The sequence below is a fragment of the Heteronotia binoei genome, chromosome 1, assembly GCF_032191835.1.
Source record: "Heteronotia binoei isolate CCM8104 ecotype False Entrance Well chromosome 1, APGP_CSIRO_Hbin_v1, whole genome shotgun sequence".
NCBI lineage: Eukaryota > Metazoa > Chordata > Lepidosauria > Squamata > Gekkonidae > Heteronotia > Heteronotia binoei.
This window is the reverse complement of record NC_083223.1, coordinates 147,253,041-147,270,223: the sequence shown is the minus strand read 5'-3', so window position 1 is coordinate 147,270,223 and position 17,183 is coordinate 147,253,041. Positions and strand designations below refer to the sequence as shown.

Sequence of the window (17,183 nt, the reverse complement as noted above, 5' to 3'; positions counted from 1 at the left end):
TCACCTCCTGTGGATTCGTAATTACGCCTTCTTCCAGTATAAGAGAACCCATTTGTTCTCTAATGAGTTGCGTTAGTGAGAATAAATCCTGTTTCAAAGATCTGATTAAAGATAAGATATCTGTAAAATATTTCGCTAGGCTATGCCATTTTCTCTGAAAACAGTCAGTCTCTTAATCCAAGTTGAAAAATAACTTCAAGATTCTGTTAAATCCACATTCCACTACAGTTCCAGCTGTGATTTCAAATAAATTCCTTTCAAATGCAGATAGGTGACAGAGACAGATCTCTCCAAAATACATCCCATTTACATTCAGTTCATATTGCAGCCTAATCACAGTCTTTTTAACAAATGTTCAATTATTATCCGGGTCATTTTTATTCTTGGTATTCAGTCCAATTTTGATGATTATCAGCATTTAAGATTGCTCAAAAACTTTATGAGGCCCTCTCTCTCTTCTTGAGCCAGCCTCTCGTTCTTATGTAAACATGACCCATTGCCAGCGATGTGAAGAATCACTTATTTGTCAGGCAGAATTACCACATTAGGAGTAAAAAGACGCTACTTCAAAGAGGTACTGAGAGAAGTGAAAGTGAAGAAGCAATCGGGCGATCATCTTTTCCTGCTAGTGTTTCGCCAGCTTTCCATGGCCGCGGAGCCTTGGGACGTGCAAAGAACATAGAAGCCACTGCCGGTGGACTCCTAGTCCCATTGCAAAAGTCCCATGCCGAAGGAAAACCCCAACAGGGTTCCCTAGGGGGGATGTCACTTCAGTGACCCCCCTTCGTCAGCCAGGATCAGAGGCGTCGCAGGAGAGCGATCTGCAAACACCTCTGCCAGCAAGATGATGGAGCCCGGAACGGAAATAGATTAGTTATACCACTCTGCTTCCAGCCAGTGACAACGCAGTAACAGATATGGTACCAAATTGAATTCAGTTGACCAGGGTAGAATGGCTTGGGAAAGCATCTGGGGACTCAGATAGGAGAAAGGCAAGTAAAAGAAAGATGTAAGCAGGTACATGGAGTCACTCAGCATATCTAATCATGATTTAATTGTAAATGAAACTCCAAACTATTGTTTGAAATCTAAAATACAGTTGTTGCAAGCTATTGTTTGGTGAAATGTCTTGAACTACGAAAGCTATCACTGCTGATTTTGGATGGCTCCAATGTGAACTAGTATTTTAAAGTTTCAAAACATTGACAGTTTAAAGAAAAAGAGGCTTTTTAAACATGTCTGAAGATGAGCTAAAATTGAGCCTATAACATTATTACCTAATAGTATTTCATTTATTTTCTTTATTTTAATTACTCTGCAACCTCTAATAAGTAGCTATTAAATAGTGGCTTATTAAAATTCAGCCCCCCCCCCCCCCGTGACTATAAGAACATAAAGGCTGTGAGTTGGTATTTTATCTAAGTCTTTGGATTATTTGTAATATGATTAATATTATGATAGGTAGTACTGAAATATTTTATATAATTACTTTTCAAGTTTGATGACCAATAAAAGCTATCAGCGACTGCTTAGTTTTCATTGGTAATTTAAAACTAAATACATTCTACATTTAACAGCTGCATTTTAAAAATGTTTGATATATTTACACATTCAAGTATAGTGGCGTTTATAAATGGAATGAGTTCCTTTTTATTCTTAACTGCTCTTCCTAAAGCCAAAATAGTAATGGGAAATTCCCAGGGCTTTTTTCGTAGCTGAAACTCCTTTGCATATTAGGCCACCACATACCCCTGATGTAGCCAGTCCTCCAAGAGCTTACAGGACTCTTAGTACAGGGCCTACTCTACTGTAAGCTTCAGGAGGACTGGCTACATCAGGGGTGTGTGGCCTAATATGCAAAGCAGTTCCTGCTACAAAAAAAGCTCTGGAAATTCCCAGTCTTGAAAAAGATAGTAGCCAATAGCCAGGTCAGAGCAGGCCCATGATCTGATGATTGGAAAATTAACCCTTTATTCATGCGGTTTCATCAGGGCTTTTTTTTTTTTAGCTGGAACGCACAGGAACACAGTTCCGGCTGGCTTGGCATCAGGGGTGTGTGGCCTAATATGCAAATGAGTTCCTGCTAGGCTTTTTTCTAGGAAAAGCCTTGCACAAAACAATGGTGGCATCTGGGTGTGCCTTATATGCAAATGAGTTCATGCTGGACTTTCTCTTCCAAAAAAAGCCCTGGATTTCATCATTCAAAACAATACCCTCCATACCAATCTGTGGTTAAGTATGGAAGGAAAAAGGGCAGGCACTCTTTTTGGGTGTATTTTCCCCTTCTAAAAATGCTACTTGCAGATCTCTCAGCATCACATTAGATTTGTGAGGTAATTGCCACTTCTGTTCGTCCAGAAAACATTTGATGATCTTAGATCAATCATAAGGCTTATCACAGTGTTTTCTGGTTTTGTGGATTGTCATGCTATACATTTTTAATACATCTGAGAACATAAGAATAACAATAGGCAGAGTTCTCAAAAGTTGCTTACAAGTGATTATCATCCCAGTACAGTATGTTCTGTTATTTTTGCCAGATGGGTTAGGGAGAAGGAGTTTCTTTAAACTCTGTATGAATAGATTATAATAATTTACATGCATCTGCCTCCCTTAACAAAATAGAAAGCTCTACTAAGATATAGTTACAACTATTGTAAAATAAACTCTAATTAGTTACTTCATTTTCAAGCACCAATGTAGGTAGGTCTTGACAAATTATTTATTTTGTTTCCTTGTTTATTCAAGAGTTTGGGTTGTCTTTATTATATGTTTAGCCTTTTTTAAAAAAAAACATTGAAAAGCCACATTACATATAAACATTAAATATAAACATAGAAGACAAAGCAGCATTAAATATAAACTAGTGAAAGCAGGCCTTCAGAAGGGGTCTTGCTGATTTTCCCTCCCTCTTCTTCAGGATAGCTAATTACCGATGGAGGAACTGGTATCAGCTGGGCAAGACAGGCCACTGGAAGGGCCTTGAATTCTCTCTCCCTGTTGTTCTTCTGAACTACAGAATGGCTGGTGGCCAGTGTTCCCTCTAAGCTCCACAGTGCTGTGAGCAGAAATTCTACCTCATGAGCGAAAAAAGCTAGTAGTATTAAAGTTGTGGTGAGTCTACATTTGCCTATCATGTAAATTAGTTTTTTTAGAAGATTACTTCCATGTAAAAATCTCAGAATAAATTATTTTACATCATATTTAATGTTTTATTTATTTGTTTTTTATTTCTTACATTTCTATCCCGCCCTCTCTGCAAGGAGACTCAAGGCGGCTAACAATCAATATAAATATTTACGTTTACAATTTTAAAACCAATAAAATACAATTACAATTAATAAAAAACATTCTATGGTGCTGTCTTTAATATAGGCTATTTAAACTATATTTTAAGAATAATTTAAACATTATAAGAGAAAACAGAATCAAGTTTCACCCACCTCTTTCCACTATATTGGTAAACCTGTCTTCAGAACAGGTCTACCCACCCCAGTCCACTATATTGGTAAACCTGGCCTTGGACTATTGCCCGAGAATCATAGAATCATAGTTGGAAGGGACCTCCAGGGTCATCTAGTCCAACCCCCTTCACAATGCAGGAACTTCACAAATACCTCCCCCACTCACATACATCCCCAGTGACCGTTGCAAAAACCTTTTGAATCCCTTGCCAAACTGGACTGCAGAAAAATTGCTGACTGACCCCAAAGTGTCAATCAGCATTTCCCTGGGCATGTTTGAAAGGGCCACAAGAACTAAGCATTGATGCAACCCTTCCTGCCCTCTTTCTTATGATCTGCCTAATTCACAGAATCAGCATTGCTGTCAGGTGGTCATCTAGACTCTGCTTAAAAACATCCAAGCAAACAGAGCCCACTACCTCCCAAGGAAGTCCATTCCATTTAGGAACCACTCAAACTTTCAGGAAGTTCTTCCTAATGTTTAGCCAGAAACTCTTTTGATTTAATTGCAACCTGTTGATTCTGGTCCAGTTTTCCAGGGTATAAGAAAACAACTCCACACCATCCTGTAGTATATGACAGCCCTTCGGGTACTTGAAGATGGTGATCGTATCATCTCTCATTCATCTTCTCTCCAGGCTAAACATACCCAGCTCCTTCAACGTTTCCTCATAGGACTTGGTCTCCAGATCTCTCACCATCTTCTTTGCCCTTCTCTGGACATGTTCCAACTTGTCTGCATCATTCTTAAATTGTGGTGCCCAAAACTGAACACAGTACTCTAGGTGAGGCCTAACCAGAGCAGAGTAAAGCAATATGATAATATCACATGGTCTGGACACTATACTTCTGTTGATATAGCCCAAAATTGAGTTTTTCTTTTTAGCCACTACATCACACTGCTGACTCATGTTCAGGGTACAGTCTGATCCTAGATCTTTTTCACACACACTACTGCCAAGAAAAGTCTCTCCCATCCTATACTTATGCATTTGATTTTTCCTGCCTAAATACAGAACTTTAAATTTATCCCTATTAAAATTCATTTTATTGTTTTTAGCCCAGTTTTCCAGCCTGTCAAGATCATCCTGTATCCTCTCTCTGTCTTCTACTGTATTTACGATCCCCTCCCAATTTAGTATCATCTGCAAATTTAATATGCATTCCCTCTATTCCTTCATCGAAATAATTTATAAAGATGTTGAACAAAACAGGTCCCAGGAAAGATCCTTGAGGCACTCCATTTGTCAACAAGAATAGTACATGGGGCCTTATGATAAGCCTTCCTGAAATCAAGATTTCAGCATTTCCTTGATCCAGCAAGGTAATAACTTTTTCAAAAAAAGGAGATAAGGTTAGTCTGACATGACTTGTTCTTGAGAAACCCATGCTGGCTCTTAGTAATCACAGCCATCCTTTCTAAAGACCCTGTGCTGAGTCTTAGAAAACATACTAGCACTTTGGGTGGGAAAATGGTTGCAGTCTTTTTTCTTTTCTTTTTTTTAGTGAAATCTGACTGGGTTAAAGCAGAAATCCCTGAGCTGCCTATTAAAATGTTGTGTGTTAATACTCCCCTAGCATAGCTTCGAGGGTACTGTGCTGGTGGCAGATGGGTTACCTGAAGAGAGTTGGGCCAGCCAGGCCAAACAGAAAGGGCCTCCTTCTCTTTCCCCCTCTCCAGTTGTGAGTTTTCCCTATGTTAAATAAACTATATATGGTCCCAGTGTCTAGGTTATACGCATGGTGGTGCCATCATAATCTTTGCGCTTGTATATCATTTTTTACTACATGTGAACTTTAAATGTGATATGTCTCAATGCCTGTGCAGATCAGGCTCATAGCCATGGGGGGAGGGGCAGGCTCTGCACCAACTCCCCCCCTTCGACCTGTATAGCCTCTCCTGGCAGCCCTGCTCTCCCACCCACCTGGTGAAGTGCTGCCTCCTGGGGCTGTTTCAAGGCCCCCCCTGCTGATCAGCTGATCAGTGGGAAAAGCTGCACTGAGGCCAGTGCTCCTATGTCAGCCTTCGGGTGCTCTCCAGACCAGCAAGCCTCTGAAAAAGTGCCTGCTGCTTCCTCCCCACTTCCCTCCCCAGGAAGGAACAGAGGTGGTGGGTGCTTTTTCAGCGGCTTGCTGGTCCGGAATGCGTCCGAAGGCCAGCATAGAAGCACCGACCTCGGCATGACTTTTCCTGTCAATCAGCTGACCAGTGGGGGGCCTTGAAAGAGCCCCAGGAGCCGCCGCTTCACCAGGTGGGTGGGAGGGAGGAGGGGAGGTGCTGCAGAGGGGAGTGGGGGCTGCCAGAGCAGTGGGGAGATAGGGGACACAAGAGCAGTGGTGGCAGAGAGAGCGGGGGCCACCAGAGCGAGGGGCCCCCTCCATTAGAAATTTTATTCCATTCCCCCTCCACCTAAAATTTTCTGGCTACGGGCCTGGTGCAGATGCTCTAGTAATGTGAACTGCTGCGTGAAGATGAGGCCTTATGCGAATGGACTAGCCCAAAGATTATAGGTGCATGTCAGATTCCTTTGTTGTAGGGACAGAGTCTGGGGATGTAGTGTTCCCCAGCTTTGCCTTTTTCCCTGGCAAAAATTGAGAAGGCCTCAGTTATCAGGAAGGGGAGGATTTGCTTGCACCCTATTCCCTCTCTTAAGACTTTCTCTCCCTTGTAGCCTGGGGAATTGCCTGGCTCTTCCTCTTCCTCAATCTGCCTTTTGAAGGGTACCTGGGGGAGGGATATCCCTAACCTCTCCTTTTCCCTGCAGCCCAATCTCTAGACCCTGTAGACTTTCAGGAACCAGCAGGGCTGTAGCCATGGGCACCTGTGGGGGCACTGCCCCAACTTCCAGGAAGCTTTCTGGGGGGAGCAGCCTGCTCACCCCCTTTTTTTGCCATGGCTGAGCCACCAAAGTGTCATCAGTGGTAATTAGAGCCAGGAGAGCTGAGCAGGGCACAGAGCACTGCAGTGGCAAAAGCAGCAGACAGAGAGGAGGGAGGTGGAGGAGCAGCAAGCAGAGGAAGCCATGTGCAATTGGCCAGGGAGGGGGGACAGTTGGAGCTGCTGGCTATAAAGTGGTGAGGGAGGGGGAGGTTGAAGGAAACCCCCCTGCTTGCATGCAAGGTGCAGTCCCTTCTTGACTCCAAAGTTTTTGGGTTGACTGCCTCTAGTAGGCCACTTTCAGAGCCTTCAGCTTTTCCCCCCACCCCAGAAAGCTTCTGAGAAGTGACTAGCCCCACAGTGGATAGGAAAGTGTGCCCCCAACTTTTTAAAAAGCTCCCTTACTTTTAAAATCCTGACTACAGCCTTGGGAACCAGGACAAACAGGGCTTCCCTCTGGGTCTGGATAGACTCTGCCCCACCTCCCTGGCCTCCACTAAAGGAGCTTGCTTAGATCCTGCTTAGACTTTGTAAGACTGGGACTGCCTGTTGCCTCTTCCACTTCACCAAGTGCTCCCCCCGGATCTGTCCTCCCTGTTTGACTCTTCCATGTAGTAGGCTGGGGGTAGGGGAGGGACACATTGCCTTCTTTGCTGTTGCCACACCTCCAGGATCCTTTGTGCCATCTGAGGCCTTGGTGTATTGGTAGGGGCTCCCATGGCTGGCAGCCTCCAAAAAAGTGTGGGGACATAGTCCCCAGACAATACATTAATTTTCTGAAGGCTTAGGTATTTTACTGGTTAGGTCTGGTTTCAAAAATACTACACTATTTGCTAAATTATTGATTTTGGAAAGTTTTAGGCTGACAAAGTAATTAACTTTTTAAAAGTGTCCCTATTTTAGCATTTCCAGAAATGAGTGTAAGCATTTATTGAGTACTGTTATTTTTCATGGGGGGGGGAGTTCTGATTCACTGTGGAAATAATAAAATGTTCTAATTTTACTTTATATTTCGTTCCCTCTCTCATTAGAGTCTCTGCATGTTCACACCAGGAGGAGAAAACGATGGACAACCGCGTCTTGTTCCTGTGGGGCCTATTAGACTTGGAACCACAATATCTGCATATGTAGCTAAATCTAGGAGAACATTGTTGGTGGAAGATATTTTGGGGGTAAATTGTCATCTTTTTAAAAAATATTGTCTTAATTTTATTTAAAGTTTGTTCAGAAGAATTAGTTGACCGAGTGATTATGTACTGGAATGACACTAAAAATAGTAATTTTAAAAGGCTGATATACTATTATAGCACTGGGTTGGGGGGGGGGAGGGGTATCCTGCCCCCCCAGGGAAAGTGTATGCGCAATACATAGCCTCTCCTCTCCCGGTGTAGTGAATGCCGCGTGGTCACTGTCCAGCTATGCCTGGCAGATGGTCACTGCAATGGCCTCTCCTGCATTACTGCATCCGTGGCAACACCTCCCCGCTGGTCCCCCCCGTTTCTCACAGAGTTTGCCACGTCATGGTGCGACCGAATGTCCGGCGGTATAACCGGATGGGCAGGCTGGGCTCACCAACCTCGCCAGCCAAGAGAAGGAAAACTCTAACATCAAACCCGGGCAGATAGAGCTCGTTAATGTAACACCTACCACCTGGAGGACTCGCTGCCGGCGTCCCGGCTTACTGGGCCATGGCAGATGACCCCAAGGTGAAAGGGTGGAGCCAGTAGCGCGCACACTGTGCTTCACCTAAAAATTCCTCTGCGCAGGCCTGAAGGGCATATCCACATCCACAACCCACAACACACCAAGTCCTGCAGCGATGGGCAAGGGGTGAAACGGCAGGTGGAAGATGCCACTGGAAGCCGCAGTTCGCGATCCTGCATGTAGGCGGTTCAGGGTATTGGTCGCCTGATGCTGACCCGGAGACGAAAGCATTTTTCGGCAGCACCCTGAACGACCAAGCAGCCTTATCTAGGGACAGCACTGCTTGCTCCACACGGAGAGGGGCCTAGAAAAGGTGGCCTAAACAAAGCTCGTCTCCCCCACCCCAGTTGGCTAGCTGCGGTCAACAGGCATCCTTACTTGCGGTCAAAAAATAACAACAAAGAAAAGGCATGCACCTGCCTCACAAAGTGTGCAAAGACTAAAGCTTGCGTGTTGGAACATCAGAACCATGCTTGACACAGTAGACAGTGGTCGCCCTGAACGACGCTCTGCTCTGGTTGCCCACGAACTTCTCAGGTTGAATATTGACATAGCAGCTCTCAGTGAGGTCCGTTTCCCTGAGGAAGGTAGTCTTCAAGAACATGGTGCTGGCTATACCCTCTACTGGTCGGGTAAGTCAAAGGCTGAGAGCCGCCTTTCTGGCGTTGGCTTCATGGTCAGGAACTCCATTGCCTCCAAACTCGAAAACCTGCCAACAGGTCACTCAGATCGCATCATGTCCATGCGCCTCCCACTTCAAAACAAGCAACATGCAACACTCTTCAGTGTGTATGCCCCAACCCTTCAAGCAGATCCTGCAGAAAAGAACAAGTTCTATGCTGATCTACGCAACCTCGTACGGAAGACCCCTATAGAGGACAAGGTGATCATCCTTGGCGACTTCAATGCCAGAGTAGGTAAAGACTCGGAAGCCTGGAAAGGAGTACTTGGCAAACACGGCATTGGCAACTGCAATGATAACAGGCGCCTCCTGCTAGAATTCTGCACGGAGCACCAGCTCACCATCACCAACACTATCTTTCAGCAGAAGAACAGCCTGAAGACAACCTGGATGCACCCACGGTCCAAGCACTGGCACCTTATCGACTACATTCTGGTGCGCCAGAGAGACCTTCGAGATGTCTTACACACCCGAGTAATGCCCAGTGCGGAATGTCATACGGATCATCGTCTTGTACGCTGCAATCTCCGTCTTCACTTTAAACCCACACCCAGGAGAGGAGGTATCCCTCGGAGGAAGCTTCAGGTTGGCAGCCTTCAGTCAGCCAAAGTTAAAGCTGCCTTCCAGGCAAAACTCCAGTCAAGAATTGAGGACCCCAGTTGCCCCACAGACCCTTCTCCAGAAGCACTCTGAGAACACCTAAAACTACCATCCTGTCGATCTCTGAAGAAGTCCTCGGGTTCTCCACAAGGAAGAACAAGGACTGGTTTGACGAGAACAATCAAGAGATCCAAGAATTACTAGCGAAAAAGAGATCTGCCTACCAAGCACATCTTGCTCAGCCCTCCTGTCCCGGGAAAAAAGCAATCTTTCGCGCTGCATGTAGCAACCTCCAGCGCAAGCTTCGAGACATTCAGAACGAGTGGTGGACCAAGCTTGCAGAGAGAACCCAGCTGTGTGCAGACACTGGTGATTTAAGAGGGTTCTACGAAGCCCTGAAGGCAGTATATGGCCCATCATATCAGGCTCAGAGTCCCTTGCGTAGTGCAGACGGCCAAGTGCTCCTCACAGACAAGGCATCCATACTGAACCGGTGGTCGGAGTATTTTCAGGTTCTCTTCAGTGCCAATCACGTAGTTCAAGATTCAGCAATCCACCTCACCCCACTTCAACCCTTGAAAACAGAGTTGGATGAGATCCCCACCCTAGAAGAGACTGTTAAAGCCATCAAGCAACTGAAAAGTGGCAAGGCAGCGGGAGTTGATGGAATCCCACCAGAGATCTGGAAGCATGGGGGCACAGTACTACATAGCACACTTCACAAAGTACTTGTCACCTGCTGGGAACAAGGCAAACTACCACAGGACTTTCGCGATGCAATCATCATCACTCTACACAAGAACAAAGGGGAAAAGTCAGACTGCTCCAACTACCGGGGGATAACCCTGCTCTCCATCGCAGGCAAAATCCTTGCCAGAATACTCCTGAACAGATTGGTGCCCACCATTGCAGAAGAACTCCTCCCAGAGAGCCAGTGCGGCTTCAGAGCTAACAGGAGCACCACCGACATGGTATTTGTTCTCAGGCAGCTCCAAGAGAAATGCAGGGAACAGAACAAGGGTCTATATGTGACTTTTGTCGACCTTAACAAAGCTTTCGATACCGTTAGCAGGAAAGGCCTGTAGCAAATCTTGGAACGTTTAGGATGTCCCCCAAGGTTCCTCAGCATGATCATCCAGCTACATGAAGACCAACGAGGCCAAGTCAGACACTGCAACGACCTCTCGGAGCCCTTCCCAATAGGCACAGGTGTAAAGCAAGGCTGCGTTCTCGCGCCAACTCTCTTTACGATCTTGTTTAGCATGATGCTTCAAAGAGCCGCAGTAGATCTCGATGATGACGATGCTGTCTACATCCGCTATCGCACCGATAGCATCCTGTTCAACCTGAGGCGACTAAAGGCTCACTCCAAGACAATGGAAAAACTTATCCGTGAGCTACTGTTTGCTGATGATGCTGCACTCGTCTCCCACTCGGTATCAGCTCTGCAGCATATGACGTCCTGCTTTGCAGAGGCTGCCAAGCTATTCGGCCTAGAAGTTAGTCTGAAGAAGACAGAAGTTCTCCACCAGCCTGCACCCCAGGAAGATTATCACCCTCCCTGCATCACTGTGGGTGAATCAGTTCTGAAGACAGACCAGCAGTTCAGCTACCTGGGGTTCATCATCTCCTCAGATGCCAAGATCGACAAGGAGATTGACAACAGGCTGGCAAAGGCAAACTGTGCATTTGGCCGACTGCACAAAAGAGTGTGGAGCAACAAGCATCTGAAAAAAGGCACAAAGATCAATGTTTACAAAGCGGTTGTGATGACAACTCTCATCTACGGCTCCGAATCGTGGGTTTTATACCGTCATCACCTGCGACTCCTTGAGCGCTTTCATCAGCGTTGCCTTCGCACCATCCTCAACATCCACTGGAGTGATTTTGTGACCAACACCGAAGTCCTCAAGAGGGCGGAGGTTACAAGCATCGAGGCAGTGCTGTTGAAGACGCAGCTGCGCTGGGCAGGGCACATTTCTAGGTTGGAAAACCACCGCCTTCCCAAGATTGCTCTGTATGGCGAACTTTCCACCGGCCATCGAAATAGAGGGGCACCAAAGAAAAGGTACAAGGACTCCTTGAAGAAATCCCTTGGCACCTGTCGCATCAACCATCACCAGTGGTCTGACCTAGCCTCAGATCGCAAAGCATGGAGGCACACCACCAGGCTGTCTCTTCCTTTGAGAATGCACGCATAGCTGGTCTTGAGGACAAAAGGAGATTGAGGAAGAATCGCACTGCTACAGCACCAACCCCAAATCAGACTTTTCCCTGCAGCCACTGTGGCCGGATCTGCCTGTCCCGCATTGGTCTTGTCAGCCACCAGCGAGCCTGCAGCAGACGTGGACTACTGCACCCTTCTTAAATCTTCGTTCGCGAAGTCAAGCCGAGAGAGAGAGACTGGGTTGGATCCTGCAATTCTTGGACACAAAGATCATGGATCTCTCCTGCTTTTCCAACCACAACAGTCTTTCCCAACTTCAGAAATGTTTATTCCAGGGGTTTGAGGATCTAATAGCCACATGAATTGAGAGGGTACTGTGGGGAAGGGGTGAAATTATTCTCCTCTTTCATCAACTGAGCTGTGCTGATGAAAGAGACCAAAAAGGTGATTTTGTACCCTCTCACTGCAGCCTCCTGATGTGTGCGGCTGTTAGTCCACATGGGATTTGTGACCCTGAGAATAAATTTTTCATGGTTGGAAAAAAATGAGGGGGAGGAGAACCCAAGTAAGATCTATGACTGTCAGGGCCTTCTGCTAACAGATTGTGGGATGCAATCCAATATCTTTTACTAATTAAAAAAATACTTCACATAAAACAGAAAAGTAGAATAAGTTTATAAAGCAACTTACTGTCAAATATTGCAATATTTTCATCATGTTCATGCACTTACAATACACAGCTCAATATAGTGAGAAAGATGTGCAAGACCTCTCTTACTGTATGCTTGAAAGGATTTCCTAGGGGAAGACCTCCATCCTGTTCCCAGAATATGTGCATGTTATTTCAAAACTGCATGGACACCATATATAAAGTTATTCTTGTTGTCAGTTCTGGCACTGCTGTTTTATCTATTACATATATATCTGGCTGCTAAACTCAGACTAAGAGCACCATTCTTGGTCACATGAACCAGCAATCAGTTCTATAGACTTCTGTATTGGTATGACACAGTATAGCAACAAATAGGTGCCTACCATTTGGATCTTAAAATCTAAAATTCTGCGCAGTGAGATTGAATGAGAGGAGAAAGATGGAGGTGAAGAGAATCAAGGAAGAGTATACATTCACTTTGGTTTTATGGCTTATGAGTAGATCACATTTGACACTGAGATCCATGTTTATATCTCTAATTGTGTAACTGAGCAACATAAAGCAGCTGTAGATGTTCGTAAGGTATGGATCAGGGCTGCAGTGCTTGAGAAAGGGGATTTTAATTCCCACTCTTACTATTTCCCTGATAAAAACTCCTTCCCTCAGCTACTTTAAACTTTGAGAAGTAAAAATACAAACATAAGGGGTTAATGATGTTTTTCCATAACAAGGCTAATTGCAGCCCACTTAATATTCCGTCAGTGAAACAAGGAGGCAGAGTTAACTATCTCTTCCCCAGCAAACTGTGGTTTCCCTGCAAGGTGGCCTCTGTTCACATTGAACCCCTTGTGACAGCCTTTGCCATTTAAATTGCACACCTAGGGGGTCCAATTACAAATCCTCAGTATTATATAGAGCTTTGTTCTTAATTGCAACAGGGGTGAAGACAAAGGCTTCTTGCAGAAGGTAGGTTTTGAGGAATGATTTAAAAGGCAGAAGGTGGCACCTTTTGCTGAGAAAGGAGGACATTAGAGATAGCAAATGCAGAATAATGTAAACATAAGCAGAGTTGCACCCTTCTAAATCTATTGAATCTAGTTGGCTTAAAGGACAAAATGGTTTAGCATTGCACTATGAGAGACCATTGAATAGTTGAGAGCGCAAAGGTCAAGGGCAGGAATACATACATTGGTATATGAGGGCAGGGAATAAAGCAGGGGTTTAGACCATGGAGGACTTTGAAGGTAAGGACAAAGAATATGTGCTGGATCTTGGAACTGGATATAAAATCATTGGAGGGATATAGAGTACATGTAAACTTGGTCCTGGCGACTTCAGCTGGACTACTTAATCTACTAGTCCTATTTGTAATTCTGGTTGCTATTTTCTTTATTAGTCACCATCACTTTGTTTACATTTTATTATATATTTAATATCTGTACATTGAAAATAAGTTCAGCAGGTAAAAGACAGTGTATGTGTATAATTTTTTTTACATTTTTGCTTACACTTTTTAAAAACAAAAAGCATATCTAGTGTAAAATGCTTTTTCCAGTTGCTACATTGTTTGGCAGGTTTGTATGCTGTATTTAGTAATCACAGTAGTTACATCAAATTATAGAAACATAAATAATGAGTGTTTTTAATGGGAATCTATGCTCACCTGTGGAAAAGAAACCTGATTCTTGAAGCTTAACTGCGTACATTGTAAATGTGGGTTTTTTCACATTCACATCAGTGAATGCTTCATATTTACAAAGCTGTTCTTTTAATTGAAGTGAAAGGTGACAGGGGAGCTCTGAGTTCATAATAGCACTCCCAATGTGACACAGAATCATTGGACCAGGCTGCCAGAGAGTAATTGATTGTGAACCTGTGGTTCTGCTACATATGGGAAACTCTATACCTGTGTTTTCTGTTTGCATGGGAATACTGTAATGCTGCAGTGATATCATTCTGTCAGGAAAATGATAGAATATAATTGTATTAACTCACAGTGTTTTCCTGGAGAAAAAAGGGCAGAAAGGCTTCATGTGCATAGGACTTTCTTATTCTTAAGCATCTCTTGTACATATTTAAATAGCAGAACACTGACTTGAAAGAACAACATGAACAACTTCCATACTTGATTGTGTTTGTCATGACAAATATATATATATATATATACACACACACACACACCACACAAGTAAGGGATCCCAAGAAAATTAGTAGGGTACTGCTATTCTACCCTCCCCCTCATAGTTCCTGTGTCTGCCTGCCTGCCTTCCTTCATTTTTTCTTTCCTCCTTCCCTTCTTCTACTCTGCATTGGCTTCCTTCCCCCGTATCCTTTATTGTCTTCTTTACCCATCCCCCTAAGCTCACCTCTGCAGCAGCCTAGATAATTTTGGATTATTTATGCATCTCCTAGGGCATTCAGAATGGCTAGTGAGATCTTGTTGTGATTCTTTGATCTACACTCTTGGGCCAGAATTAGATAATTTAACCAAAGAAATCCCATACTGTCTATTAATTTACGTTGCTGTCAATAATTTCTATATTTTAACATGTATGACATTTTTACATTCCTCACAGCAAGTTTTTAGAGCAGATCATTAATGGTTTGCCAACAGCGATGAACTGAAACTCTAATAGTGACCTTCGTATTTCTCAGTTGAATAGTAAATTCAACTGAGAAATACAAAGTCCAAGTTTAATAGTCGTTATAAAGAACTCTGACAAATTTAAAAGAAAAGGGGGAAAAATACAGCATTAATATAAACTTGTGTTTGATTTTTTTTTTTTTTAGGATGAGCGATTTCCAAGAGGTACTGGATTGGAATCAGGGACTCGTATACATTCTGTGCTTTGTTTGCCAATTGTAACTGCAATTGGTGACTTGATTGGTATCCTGGAACTTTATCGACACTGGGGAAATGACATCTTCCATGTCAGTCATCAGGAGGTAGGGTCTGTCTAGATGGCACAATGAGCAAACTTTAACGATATGCGATTTTTTTTAAAAGAGGAAATTACTTTTGTAATTGTTCCCCTCTCCAAAGCATCCTGGGGAGGTTTTTATATTAAGAAGAGGAGCAAGTAGACTGTGTGTTTAATCCTTTCCACTGCTGTTTCTTCACTGAGAATATTTATATTCATCTGGAAGCCCATTGTGACAAAAGTAGCTGGAGAAGAATGAGTGAGTGGTTGGAATTAGGAGTCAGCAATACCTGGCAGCTTCTTTCAGGTGCTTGGAACCTCAGGAGAGCTCACTGTTGACCACAAACAGCTGGAGTACAGCTGCCACTGCTTTTAATTACCTCTGAGCTCACCTTGCCTTGAGACTGTGGTGTTCTCTTCCTTGCAGCCCCACAGTCAGGATTTGGAAGGTCAGGGGGCCTTTGATTTTTTGGGGCGGCACTCAACAGCCCCAACCCATAGCCACTCTCATGGCCACCCTGACCTACCATCACACTGGCTAGTGCCCCACACAGCCAGAATTAAACTTGGTTGGCCTTAAAGGGGGCATTGGACTAAAATTTTGTTCTATTACTTCAGACCAATGCTGCTACCCACCCAAATCTGTTTCTGCTCCCAGAATACTCAAACTCCTCACAAAGACTGTAATTCCAATCTGGGGCTCACATTCTAGTTCTCGAATGCTCACACTACTTGCTCCAGGGACTGTCATTCCACTCAGGGGGCCATCATTCCTGGCTCAGAACACTGATTTGAGTCCTGTGAACCGTCATTCCACTATGTGTGTGTGCAGGGCCGCTCTCTGGTGAAGCTAATTTCTGCCCCCCCCCCCCCCCCCCGCCGATAACCAATTTTCAAAAACTTGAAATTGCTCTGGCAAGTATTTGGATGGGAAACCCCTTGGAATAACAAAGCTGGGAGGGTGGGGGAAGGGTTAAAATTAAAGCAAATTACAGAAAGGTCACCTGAAGCAATGGGAAGCAGAACTACCTTTAGTTCTCTTATTCAGTGGGTTTGCTCCCAGGATATAGGGCTACCAGCCTCCTGGTGGAGCCTGGAGATCACCCAGAATTACAACTGTTCTCTGGACTACAGAGATCATTTCCTCTGTACAGAATGGCTTTTTGGGGGAGGGATGTGGACTTTACATGCCACTGAGCTTCCTGCCCTCCTCAGGATCCACCTAAAATATCCAGGAATTTACCAGCCAGAGTTGTCAGCTCTTATGAATTGAAGCCCGTATATCACAGTTCTGCTACCCAAATACAATATAATACAAATATTGAAAGTATATTGCCAGCTTTTGCCCCCCAACACACATGCAAGCACACGTCCTGTTCACAAGTTACAGTGAACACACATACAGGGTGTCTTGTTATTTAAATATGCATTGAGTCACTCTCTTGGTAGGAAGTTGTGGAACCAGCATTTTAGAGCTGAATAAATGGCTTGCTAAAGAGACCGAGGGGTGGAGGGGGGGGCTTAAAAGAGGAAATACTATTTCCTTATTGGGGAGGGAGCAGGTTTTACCTTGTGAATTACAAAGGAGAAGACTAAGAGCTTCAGATATACAGTAGAAGGGGAACGTTTTGCAGTCATAGAATCATAGAGTTGGAAGGGACCTCTAGGGTCATCTAGTCCAACCTCCTGCACAATGCAGGAAACTCACAAACACTTCCCCCTAAATTTGCAGGATCTTCATTGCTGTCAGATGGCCATCTAGCCTCTGTTTAAAAACCTCCAAGGAAGCCCACCACCTCCCGAGGAAGCCTGTTCCACTGAGGAATCGGTCAGGAAGTTCTTCCTAATGTTGAGCCGGAAACTCTTTTGATTTAATTTCAACCCATCGGTTCTGGTCCTACCTTCCGGGGCCACAGAAAACAATTCCACACCATCCTCTATATGACAACCCCCTCAAGTACTTGAAGATGGTAATCATATCACCTCTCAGCCGCCTTCTCTCCAGGCTGAACATCCCCAGCTCTTTCAACCTTTCCTCATAGGACTTGGTCTCCAGACCCCTCACCATCTTCATTGCCCTCCTCTGGACCTGTTCCAGCTTGTCTATATCCTTCT

General features: G+C 44.4%; 1 protein-coding gene across 5 annotated transcripts in view; it reads left to right on the top strand.

The window, feature by feature from the left end:
- The window catches only part of PDE10A (phosphodiesterase 10A), a 546,650-nt gene that overhangs the window by 423,789 nt on the left and 105,678 nt on the right, over positions 1-17,183 (top strand). For all 5 annotated transcript variants that reach the window (XM_060242109.1, XM_060242082.1, XM_060242099.1 and 2 more), the window contains exons 6-7: positions 7,374-7,514; positions 14,938-15,093. In XM_060242109.1, coding sequence (XP_060098092.1) covers positions 7,374-7,514; positions 14,938-15,093 — 297 coding nt within the window. The remainder of the gene's footprint in view (positions 1-7,373; positions 7,515-14,937; positions 15,094-17,183) is intronic.